The 12,908-nt window shown below is 40.7% G+C and overlaps 1 protein-coding gene across 1 annotated transcript; it reads right to left on the bottom strand.

Moving 5' to 3' along the window:
* Window positions 1–5,545: 5,545 nt before the first annotated feature.
* LOC101354331 (olfactory receptor 1J4-like) lies at window positions 5,546–8,976 on the bottom strand. The gene is given in 3 exon segments (XM_023730857.1): window positions 5,546–5,878; window positions 5,880–6,491; window positions 8,851–8,976. Coding segments are annotated over 3 exon segments (1,071 nt in total).
* Between the last annotated feature and the right edge of the window lie 3,932 nt (window positions 8,977–12,908).

Below are 12,908 nucleotides of genomic sequence, written 5' to 3'. Positions count from 1 at the left end.
AGAACAATAAAAGAGGGAATAAACGGTGTAGCTATAGAACCTTCTAATGGAGAGGAAGGCAAGGTGATACCAAGTAACAATAGACTGGTTCAAACCTGGGAAGATACGGGTAACCTTTCAAGGTAACCACAAAGAAAGTTAGCAAACCTACTCATCAAAATAAAGAAGAAAAACATGAAGTCTCAGTGAAAACAAAACGTACCAAAAAAATGAAAAAAACAATACACAAATAAGAAATTCAGCACAGAAGAGCAAGAGGAACAAAGAAAATGTCAGCACCACAAAAAAAGCACTACAAAATGACAGCAATAAACTCATACCTATCAATAATTACACTGAATGCAAATGGTCTCAAAGCACCCATAAAGAGATTTAGAGTGACAGAATGGATAAAAAAACAGGATCCATTAATATGCTGTCTACAGGAGATACACCTTAGAGACAAAGACATAAATCTATTAAAAATCAAAGGATGAAAAAAATCTATCAAGCAAACAGCTACCAAAAAAGATAAAATATACCTTAAAATAAAATCCACAATAAAAGACAAAGAAGGACACTATATAATGATTAAGGGGACGATATATCATGAAGACATAACCATAATAAACATCTACACACGCAATGACAGGGCTCCCAAATACATAAAACAAACTCTAACAACACTTAAAAGAGAAATTGACAGTTCCACAATAATAGTAGGAGACTTCAGCACACCACCCTCAGTAAAGGACAGAACATCTAGAAAGAAACTCAACAAAGATACAGAAGACTTAAAGGGCACAATCAGCCAACTTGACCTCATAGACATATATAGAACACTCCATCCAACGGCTGGAAAGTACACATTCTTTTCCAATGCACATGGAACTTTCTCCAGAATAGACCACATCATAGGCCACAGAGCAATCATCAGCAAGATCCAAAACTCTGAGATAATACAAATTATCTTCTCTGACCAAAATGCCATCAAGGTAGAAATTAACAACAGGAAGAGCAAGGGACGAAAATCAATTACATGGAAACTGAATAACGCCCTGCTTACACATCACTGGGTAATAGAAGAAATCCGAGATGGAATCAAAAAATTCCTAGAATCAAACGAGAATGAAAACACCTCTACAACAAAAAGATAAATAATTCAATTAAAAATAGGGCAAAGGAAATGAACGGACACTTCAACAAAGAAGACATTCAAGCCGTCATGACACATGAGGAAATGCTCGAGATCACTAGCCATTAGAGAAATGCAAATTAAAACCACAGTGAGATACCATCTCACCCTGGCATTACCGGCACAAATCAAAAACACTCGAAATAAATGTTGGAGAGGCTGCAGGGAGATCGGAACTCTTATGCACTGCTGGTGGGAATGCAAAATGATACAACCATTTTGGAAAATGATATGGCACTTCCTTAGGAAGCTAGAAATAGAAATATCATACAATCCAGCAATCCCACCCCAAGAATATATCCTAGAGAAATAAGAGCTGTCACACTAATAGACATATGCACACCCATGTTTATGGCAGCATTGTTCACAATAGCAAAAAGACAGAAACAACCTAGATACCCATCAACAGATGAATGGATAAACAAACTATGGTACATACACAAAATGGAGCATTATGCAATGATAAAAAACTATGATGAATCTGTGAAGCATCTCATAACATGGATGAAACTGGAGAACATTATGCTGAGTGAAATAAGTCAGTCACAAAAGGACAAATATTGCATGAAACCTCTACTGTAAAAACTCATGTAAAAGTTTACACACAAAAAGAAACAATCTTTGTTGGTTACCAGGAATGGGAGAGGTAGGGGGAAACTAAATAGACAATAGATAAGTGGTAACATTGGTGAAGGGTAAGACAGTACACAATACTGGGGAAGTCAGCACAACTTGTACAAGGAAAGGTCATGGAAGCTCCACAGACACATCCAAACTCCGTGAGGGACTGCATTGCTGGGCAGAGGGCTGTGGGGACCATGGTCTTGGGGAACATCTAGCTCAATTGGCATAACATAGTTTATAAAGACAATGTTCTACATCCTGTCTTGATGAATAGCATCTGGGGTCTTAAAATCCTGTGAGCAGCCATCTAAGATACTCCACTGGTCTCAGCCCTTCGGGAGCAAGGGAAAATGAAGAGATCAGGATACAAGGAGAAGATTAGTCCAAAGGACTAATGGACCACAGCTACTAAGGCCTCCACCAGACTGAGTCCAATACAGCTAGATGGTGCCCGACTACCACAACTAACTGCTCTGACCGGGATAACAACAGAGGGTCCTGGAAAGAGCTGCAGAAGGATATAGAACAAAATTCTAACTCACATAAAAGACCAGATTTACTAGCCTGACAGACTGGAGAAACTCTGAGAGTATGTCTCCAAGACACCCTCTTAGCTCAGAGGTGAAGTCACTCCTGAGGTTCACCGTTCAGCGGGGGATTGGGCGTGCCCATTAAAAAAAAGGGGGGTGGGACTAATGAGGCACAGCAGTCCAGGAACAAGGACTAGAAGGCAGAAGGGGACAAGAAAGCTGGTGATAGGGAACCCAAGGTTGAGAAGAGACAGTATTAACATGTCGTGGGGTTGTTAACCATTGTCATAAGGCAATGTGTGGATTAACTGTTTAATGAGAAACTATTTGTTCTGTAAATCTTCATCTAAGGTACAAAAAAAAAGAATTATCTATGTGAGATCAAATTGACAACAGTCACTCAAAAGTTTTGATAGGAAGCCTAGGGGACAGTGAGTAGAAGATAAAGGTGACAGAATAATTTGGAAAAGGATAGTGAGAATAGCAGCACAACTGGAAGAATGTAATAGATGTCACTGAATTGTACATGTAGAAATTTCTGAAATGCGGTATCTTTGGCTATGTATATTTTCACCAAAAAAAAAAAAAGGTCCTCCAAGGTTAAGAAGGGAGGATGTTGACATGTCATGGGGTTGTTAACCATTGTCAACAATATGTGTACTGACTGTTTAATGAGAAACTATTTGTTCTATAAACTTTCACCTAAAGTACAATAAAAAAAATCTAAAAAAAAAGAGATAGACAGTGGCAGAATGGATAAAAAAACACAATCTGTCTATATGCCACCTACAAGAGACACACCTTAGATTAAAGACACAAACTAAAACTCAAAGGATGCAAAAAAAATATATCAAGCAAAGGATACTAAAAAAAAGAGCAGGAGTGGCAATATTAATTTCTGACAAAATAGACTTTAAAGTAAAATCCACCACAAAGTATAAGGAAGGACACTATAAAATGATTAAAGGGTCAGTAAACCAGCAGGACATAACCATAATAAATATTTATGCACCCAATGACAAGACTCCAAAATACATAAAACAAACTCGAACAGCATTGAAAAGAGAGATAGACAGCTCTGCAATAATTGTAGGAGACTTCAACACACCACTTTCGGTAAAGAACAGAACATCCAGAAAGAAGTTCAGTAAAGACATGGAAGATCTAAATGCCACAATCAAAATACAAGAATCTCCAATAAAACTACTGGAACTAAAAGAAGATTTCAGCAAAGTATCAGGATACAAGATAAACGTAACAAAAATCAGCAAAGAGAACTTTGAAGAGGAAATCACCAAATCAATAAAATTTACAATAGCCCCCAAGAAGATAAAATACTTAGGAATAAATCTAACCAGAGACGTAAAAGACCTATACAAAGAAAACTACAAGACACTAATGCAAGAAACCAAAAGAGATCTACATAAGTGGAAAAACATACCATGCTCATGGATAGGAAGACTCAACATTGTGAAAGTGTCAGTTCTACCCAAGGCGATCTACAGGTACAATGCAATCCCGATACAAATTCCAACAGCATTTTTTAATGAGGTGGAGAAATAAATCACCAACTTCATATGGAAAGGAAAGAGTCCCCAGATAAGTAAAGCATTACTCAAGAAGAAGAACAAAGTGGGAGGCCTCACATTATCTGATTTTAGAACCTATTATACCACCACAGTAGTCAAAACAGCCCGGTACTGGTACAACAGATACATAGACCAATAGAACAGAACTGAGAATCCAGACGTAAATTCATCCACCTATGAGCAGCTGATATTTGGCAAAGGCTCAAAGTCCATTAATCGTGGAAAAGACAGTCTGTTTAACAAATGCTGCTGGCATAACTGGATATCCATCTGCAAAAAAATGAAACAAGACACATACCTCTCACATGATGCACAAAAACTCACTCAAAATGGATCAAAGACCTAAATATAAAATATAAAATGATAAAAATCATGAAAGACTAAATAGGGACAATGCTAAGAGCCCTAATACATGACGTAAACAGAATACAAAATATTGCTAACAATGTACAAACACCAGTAGAGAAACTAGATAACTGGGAACTCCTAAAAATCAAACACTTATGCTCATCAAAAGACTTCACCAAAAGAGTAAAAAGACCACCTACAGACTGGGAAAAACATTCTTTGATCGTTATGAGGTTGGAGAGGGAGGGAGAGGGGTATTCACTAACTAGATAGTAGACAAGAATTATCTTAGGTGAAGGGAAGGACAGCACACACTACAGGGGAACTCAGTACAACTTGACTAAACCAAAGCTAAGAAGTCTCCTGAATACAACCAAACACTTCAAGGGACATAGCAACAGGGGTGGGGGTCTGGGGACTGTGGTTCCAAGGGACATCTAGGTCAATTGGCATAGCAAAGTTTATTAAGAAAATGTTCTACATCCCACTTTGGTGAGTGGTGTCTGGGGTCTTAAAAGCTAGTGAGCAGCCATCTAAGATGCATCAATTAGTCCCAACGCACCTAGAGCAAAGGAGAATGAAGAACACAGAGATACAAGGAAAATATTAGCCCAAGAGGCAGAAAGGGCCACATAAACCAGACTCCATCAGCCTGAGACCAGAAGAACTAGTTGGTGCTCGGCTACCACCAATGACCACCCTGACTGGGAACACAACAGAGAGTCCCTGATGGAGCAGGAGAAAAATAGGGTGCAGAACTCAAATTCTAGTAAAAAGAACAGACTTAGTAGTCTAACTGAGACTGGAGGGACCCCAGAAGACATGACCCCCTGACTCTCTGGTAGCCCAGAACTAAAACCATTCTTGAAGCCAACTCTTCAGACAAAGATTAGACTGGACTATAAGACATAAAGTGATACTTGTGAGAAGTGTGCTTCTTAGCTCAAGTAGATACATGAGACTAAACGGGCAGCTCCTGTCCAGAGGCGAGATGAGAAGGCGGAAAGTGACAGGAGCTGGCTGAATGGACACGGGAAATCCGGGATGGAAAGGAGGAATATGCTGTCACATTGTAGAGAGAGCAACAAGGGTCACATAACAATGTGTGTATAAATTTTTGTATGAGAAACTGACTTGAATGGTAAACTTTCTCTTAAAGTACAATTAAAAAAATAAATAAGTAAAAATTAAAAAAAAATAGAGTTGTCCAAGTCACAATTGTTAAGGAGACATATTTGATGGTACCCATGAGTGCCAATGACAGAATTGGATTAATGATGTCAAGAGAAGTTCTTGGCCCTGACAAAGCCATCAAAAGCACATTTTATATCTTTATTCCTCAGGCTGTAGATGAAGGGGTTCAGCATGGGGGTGACCACCATGTACATCACGGAAGCAATTATGTCCTTATCTTTGGACTTGCCTGATAAGGAGAAAAAGTAAATGCCTGCAAGTGTGCCATAGTATGAAGACACCACAAAAAGGTGGGAGCCACAGGTAGACAAGGCTTTGGAAAGTCTCTTGATGGAGAGGACCCTCAGAATGGTGACTGCCATGCGGATATATGAACCCAAGATACCACTCAGTGGCACAATGAAGAACAACTCTCCCTCAAGTGAAGATAACCAGCTCATTGAGAGAAGTATCTGAGCAGGAGGACTTGAGCACAGCAACAACATCACAAGAGAAGTGGGGGATGATAGTCTCTGCACAGAAGGACAACTGGCCCACAAGGAGGGTGTGCAACAGACCATGGACACAAGAGAAGAACCAGCACCCAGCCACTAAGAAAATACAAAGCTCACCCCTCATTATGGTGGTGTAGTGCAGAGGGTGACAGATGGCCACATACCTGTCATATGTCATCACTGCAAGAAGGAGGTTGGCAACACAAGCAAAGAGTATGGAGAAATACATTTGTGAAATGCACTCAACATAGGGGATTGATTGGTGGTGAGTTTTCAAGTTCATCAGCATCTTTGGGACAATAACAGATGAAAGGGAGATATCACTGAGGGACAAGTGGCTAAGGAAGAAATACATGGGGGTGTGGAGGCGAGAGTCCAGCCTAATGAGCAGAGTGATGAGCATGTTCCCCAGCACTGTGGCAAGGTACATGCCCAGGAACAAGGCAAAGAATACAGCCTGCTGCTCCGGTCGGATAGGGAGCCCCAGGAGGAGGAATTCGGACATGCTGCTCTGGTTCTCAGGCCTCATACTGCTTTTCTATATCTTGAGGATGAAGAAGGGTCTGGAATCTCATAAACCTAGAAAAGCAAAATGAGGATCACCACATTATATACTGTAATTCTTTGGGAAAATGGTGAATTTTTAACTACACTCCTATTGATTTGTCACATCTGTGGATGCATGCATCTTCACTCTATCCCAGTCTGGCTCCAAGAAAACATCACACCCAACAGTACTCAATAAGCTCTCATTGAATAGAAACAAGTGGGCATTCGTTGTCTTATTCAACCATTATTAGTCAAACATTGAGTTTGAACCCTGGCCTCTACTAGGGACTGAGAATGCAGCCATGGACAAGAAAAGTAAGATACCTGCCCTCTATAACTTTACATCCTGATGGACATAGTGAAATAATGTACCATATCAAGGCAGAGCCAAACCACAACAATTCACTATAGCAGAAATATGTGAATAGCCTCAGCAAACAGTATCAGTTGTTTTTGACTTAAAAACTCCCAGGGTTGAGGCAGAGTTGTTGAAACATTGACACACTCTTCCTGTAAATGAAGACTGTGTCCCACTGACCAAAAACTGTAAACATATTGATTTGCTAGAAATGGGTGGTTATTTAAAACCCCCTATTGCCAGAATAGCTCCCAAACCAGAGTCGTTCACAAACTGTCTTTCATAATAATGCTGAACACTTTGCTGGGAAATATGCTAAGGGCTTTATATACATTTTCTAATTAAATCCACCTACCAGCCCTGCATTCCCAGATAAAATCTTCACAGCCGCACTGAGGATCAGGTGCTCTTTCTCCCAGTTTAGCTGTTAACTCGCTGCCATTGAGTTGATTCCAATTCATGGCAATCCCATGTGTTACAGAGTGGAACTGAGCCCCATAGGGTTTTCTTGGCTATAATCTTTATGGAAGCAGATTGCCAGATCTTTCTTTTGCAGCACCACCAGGAGGATTCAAACTGCCAATCTTTTGGTTAGACATTAAGAAGCCGAGGGAAAACTGCCTGCGCCACCCAGACACCTTCTTTAACTGTTAGGAAATGGAAATATAAATGATATAACATACAAAGACACAAAGCAGTAGGTGACAGAGATGGTATATATATATATATGTGTGTGTGTGTGTGTTTGAACTGTGTGTAATTTCTATTTGTGTTGGGTAAAAATGACCAAATATTGGCTAGTTGATGCAGGTCAATCTAACATTTCTGTGTGATCAGAGCCCATCCTCTAAACCACTGCACAGAAAAGTTTCCCGCTTTGTTGTCTACAAGCACCAGGCACCCTGTGTTATTTTAGGGTTGCAAGGAAGCTGAAGTGATCCTAACTTTTCTTAGTTCCCCGCCTAGCTAATTCCCTTTGTTCCTATTTACATATTTTTTAATAGACCAAAAAAAAAAACCTTACATACATCATCTTCTATTAAAACCATAAATATTGATGGCCTGTCAAGTCCACAAGGCAAGTATAATACTTTCCATTATAAACGTGGAAACTGACGCCAGAGAGTTAAGGGACTCAAATTAGGACTTAACCTAAAGTTAAGGTCTCACTGCTGCTTGATGGTGATTCTGCACTCTAAATTTACTCAGTACGATAGCTAACATTTCTTTGCATGGGACATTAAGTAAAGAAAAGGAATACAAAACTCTGAGAGACTGAGTCACCCTCAAATGTATGAAAATGACAGCAAGTCTTTTTCTGGAACCAGATAGTTGCTTGGGGCTTTGATTATCTCCCTGAATGGTGCTCCAGGAGGAGGACATTAAGGAAATATTTGAGGTGATGGTGGCAATTCAGAAGCCCCAAAACACACATATATACACATACACATGCACACACACACATACATGCTCACACACTCACACAGCCATATACATACAAGTCATGAATAACACATAAAGTAAGAGACATACAACACACAACGGACATATCACACAACTCACAAACACTCGTAATGCACCATCGACACACAAACATGACGCACCTGCTTCTCATATGCCACATATACATAATTCAAACCCTATACACTACGCACATGCATCACCAAAGCCACAGAAGGTCACACAATTCAAAATCTCAAAAGCAACACACAATAACACACATGCATGCCTAGTCACACACTCAGCACAAACAAGCAGCACACACGGCCACAAAGATACACATTCCCATTACTGAGAGGGGTGCTTCAGCCCCTTCTGACCTAAACCCTGCCTGGGAGAGGGCAGTCAGCATGAGACAATTAAGCCTATTCAGTCACAGGCACAGTCACTAAACCACTAGGAACAACCAACGCACATACACACACAACAAATATCAAACAATACATTCCTGCTCTCACACGTGTCACCCACAAACATAGCTCACACATACACTCAGCACACACAGCTGAGCAGAGATTTGCACCCACTCAGCTGTGCAGCCCTTGGTGAGTTCAGGCACCTTCTTCTCCAGGCAGCGGAGCACAGCACCCTTACTCCAGATGCTGAGCTCTCTCATCTACTAGCTGTGATGCCCAATGGTGGGAATGCAGACCTTCTTATCAATGGTGAGGCAGATATTTAAGATCACAGGCAGTTATTATGAGTCCCTTAAACACACCCTCAGAAGCCTGATAACTTGGTCTACACATGCTAAAACAGGGTCCAGTTTCAGTCTAACTCAGAAAAAGAATTAGGCTGTAAGCCAAATACGTAGTATACATACATACAACTATCACACAGCACCTAAACAAGCATGCACAATACACATACCCGTAAATACAAAACCCCATATGCACACAGACTGATCCATTGCCAAGGAGAGCATTCCAGCTCCCTCTAACCTATGCTTGTTGGTGGTGATTCAGACATCTGCTCCAGACTGTTGCTCAAATATTCAGCTTCTCTTGAGGAGACTCAAGTGCTACTGGCATATCTAAGGTATGGCAGGTATGGCACATGGGGCAGGAGGGCACACCAACGAACAGTTTCTCTTGGCCAATACAGTTTCCATCAATAGCTGTGAGAGCTCATTCAGCAATTTAAAAGTAATTGCCATAGGTGCTATTTTCCATAGATATACCGCTGGCACAAGATCTTCTACAGATTTTAGTGTTCCTTAACTAGCTCCAAAGCAGTGAGCAAAAAGATGTTTTAATCACCAGAGAGAGGGCTGAGACAAATTCAAGCTTCTGGCTAAGGGAGGAGTCATTATGGGCTAATTGGCCAATTTCTTACTGCCCTTTGGGGAGCAGTGTGTCCAGGAGCCAGAGAGGCTGAACCACTGGAGCCACAGGAGACGGTGTCCCTGATGTCAGAGATGCCTTGGACTCCTTTCTTCTTAGTCATGGTTCCAGAAGGGATGCAGGATTTATTCAAATTTTCATTTTGAAGGGATTTCAGACTCACAGAGAGGTTATTAAAAATTATACAAATAATTGCTGCATAACCTTCACCCAGATTGACCAAAAGTTAACATTTTACCATGTTTGCTTTATGATGATGATGATGATGATGTATCTAAGATTCAGGCTTCAGATCTTTGGCAGGTATACCACAGTGCATATTATCAGAAGGTAATATGATATCAATTTTTCCAATTGCTAGTGACTTTAAGCTTGGTCAATTGGTTAAGTTTGTATTCAACAGTTTCTCTACACTAAAGTTACTTTTTTTACTTTTAGATATTTTGAGACTACATAAACATGCTTTTTCTTTTTAAAATTTCACCCACTGTATTTAACATCTATAGCTGATTCTTGCCTGAAACAGTTATTGCAATTGTCGTGGCCAAATGTTAATTGTATAATTCCACAATTCCTTCCACATTTATTAGTTGGGTTCTCCTGTGAGAAGGAAGTTTCTCATCTCCCACTTTTATTTATTTCTTCACTGATCAGGAACTGATGGTACTGAAGGAAGAAGTCCAAGCTGTACTGAAGGCATTGGCTAAAAACAAGTCTCCAGGAACTGACAAAATATCAATTGAGATGTTTCAGCAAACAGATGCTGTGCCAGAAGTGCTCACTCGTCTATGCCAAGAAATTTGGAAGACAGCTACCTGTCCAACCTACTGGAAGAGATCCATATTTGTGCCTATTCCCAAGAAAGGATCCAACTGAACACAGAAATTATCAAACAATATCATTAATATCACACATAAATACAATTTTGCTGAACATCATTCAAAAGCAGCTGCAGCAGTATATTGACAGGAAACTGCCAGAAATTCAGGCCAGATTTAGAAGAGGATGTGGAACCAGGGATATCATTGCTGATGTCAGATGGATCCTAGCTGAAAGCAGAGAATACCAGAAAGATGCTTACCTGTGTTTTGTTGACTATGCAAAGGCATTCGACTGTGTGGAACTAACAAATTATGGAAAACATTGAGAAGAATGGGAATTCCACAACACTTAATTGTGCTCATAAGGAACCTGTACATAGATCAAGAGGCAGTTGTTCAGACAGAACAAGGGGATACTGCATGGTTTAAAGTTAGGAAAGGTGTGTGTCAGGGTTGTATCCTTTCAACCATACCTATTCAATCTGTATGCTGAGCAAATAATCCAAGAAGCTGGAGTATATGAAGAAGAAGGGGGTATCAGGATTGGAGGAAGACTCATTAACAACCTGCATTATGCAGATGACACAACCTTGCTTGCTGAAAGTGAAGAGGACTTGAAGCACTTGCTGATGAAGATCAAAGACCACAGCCTTCAGTACGAATGTCACCTCAACATAAAGAAAACAAAAATCCTCACAACTGAACCAATAAGCAACATCATGATAAATGGAGAAAAGATTGAAGTGGTCAAGGATTTCATTTTACTTGGATCCACAATCAACAGCCATGGAAGCAGGAGTCAAGAAATCAAAAGACACATTGCCTTGGGCAAATGTGCTGCAAAAGACCTCTTTAAAGTGTTGAAAAGCAAAGATATCACCTTGAAGACTTAAGGTGCGCCTGACTCAAGCCATGGTATTTTCAATCGCATCATATGCATGCAAAAGCTGGACAACGAATAAGGAAGACTGAAGAAGAATTGATGCCTTTGAATCGTGGTGTTGGCAAAGAATACTGAATGTACCATGGACTGCCTAAAGAACAAACAAATCTGTCTCGGAAGAAGTACAACCAGAATGCTCCTCAGAAGCAAGGATGGCGAGACTACATCTTACATACTTTGGACATGTTGTCAGGAGGGATCAGTCCCTGGAGAAGGACATCATGCTTGGTAAAGTAGAGGGTCAGTGAAAAAGAGAAAGGCCCTCAACAAGATGGATTGACACAGTGGCTGCAATAATGGACTCAAGCATAACAACAATTGTGAGCATGGCACAGGACCAGGCAGTGTTTCATTCTGTAGTACATAGGGTCGCTATGAGTCGGAACCGACTCAACAACACCTAACAACAACAACAACCATATAGCCTCATGGATTCTTTTTTATTCTCTGAATCGTAACCTGTTGCTGAATGTCTTAGGCTGGGTTCTCTAGAGAAGCAAAACCAGTAAAGCATATAAGTATATATAGAGAGAGATTTATATCAAGGAAACAGCTTACTCAATTGTAGATGCTAAAACATCCCAAGTCTGTGGATCTGGGTAGAGACCTCTCCCAATTCATGCAGCCACAGAAACTGACGAACCCAAAGTCAGCAGGTTGGAGAGCAGGGCTCCCGCTCACAGGCTGTGAGGGTCAATGAATTCCAAGATCAACAGACAAGACTGCAAGATTTCTCCTGATTCACATAGCTGCAGGGGTTGGAGAACCCAAAATCAGCAGGTCGGGGAACAGGACTCTAGCTCGCAGGCTGTGAAGATCGACGAATTCCAAGACTGACAGGTAAGCTGCTAGCTTAAGTCCCGAGAACTGGAGGTGAGACAACATGAGGCAGCTGCTGAGTCTGGAACAAGCCAAAAACTTTGGCAAGGCGAGCAGGCAGAGAGTAACCAGTGGAAGGCAGAGAGATGAAGCTGAGGGGGTGGTGAGCTGCCATGCAGCCAGCCCCCACCAGTACCACTTAGCAGATTCCATCACGGAAGTGATCACATATCAAATTTTAACAAGGAAGTGATCACAACATTATACAACTGCTAAAACACTGAGAATCATGGCTGAACCAAGTTGACATACAATCTTAACCATCACACTGTTGTTATTCATTTGAAGGTCAAATTGTATCAGTTCTGGCTGGTGGGAGCTCCTTCAAGCAGCCTCCTGTGTCCCTGTGATTCATTGAGCACTTCCCTACTTTCTGGCTCAACAAAGCTTTTCTGACTCATTTTGTCCTTTCCTGGCCCAAGCCTTGGAATCAGCCATTTTAGTAAGTAACTTTGGTTCCTTTTAGAGGAGAACGGTGTTTAAATAACAAATTTGGCATTACATGTGCTCGGTGCTTCTAAGGCTTCTTAACCACCTCAGCTAACAGAGCTAAGAAATATAT

The sequence above is a fragment of the Trichechus manatus genome, unplaced genomic scaffold, assembly GCF_000243295.1.
Source record: "Trichechus manatus latirostris isolate Lorelei unplaced genomic scaffold, TriManLat1.0 scaffold00038, whole genome shotgun sequence".
Taxonomy (NCBI): Eukaryota; Metazoa; Chordata; class Mammalia; order Sirenia; family Trichechidae; genus Trichechus; species Trichechus manatus.
Note: the sequence above shows the minus strand (reverse complement) of the source record. Positions and strands in the feature narration are given on the sequence as shown.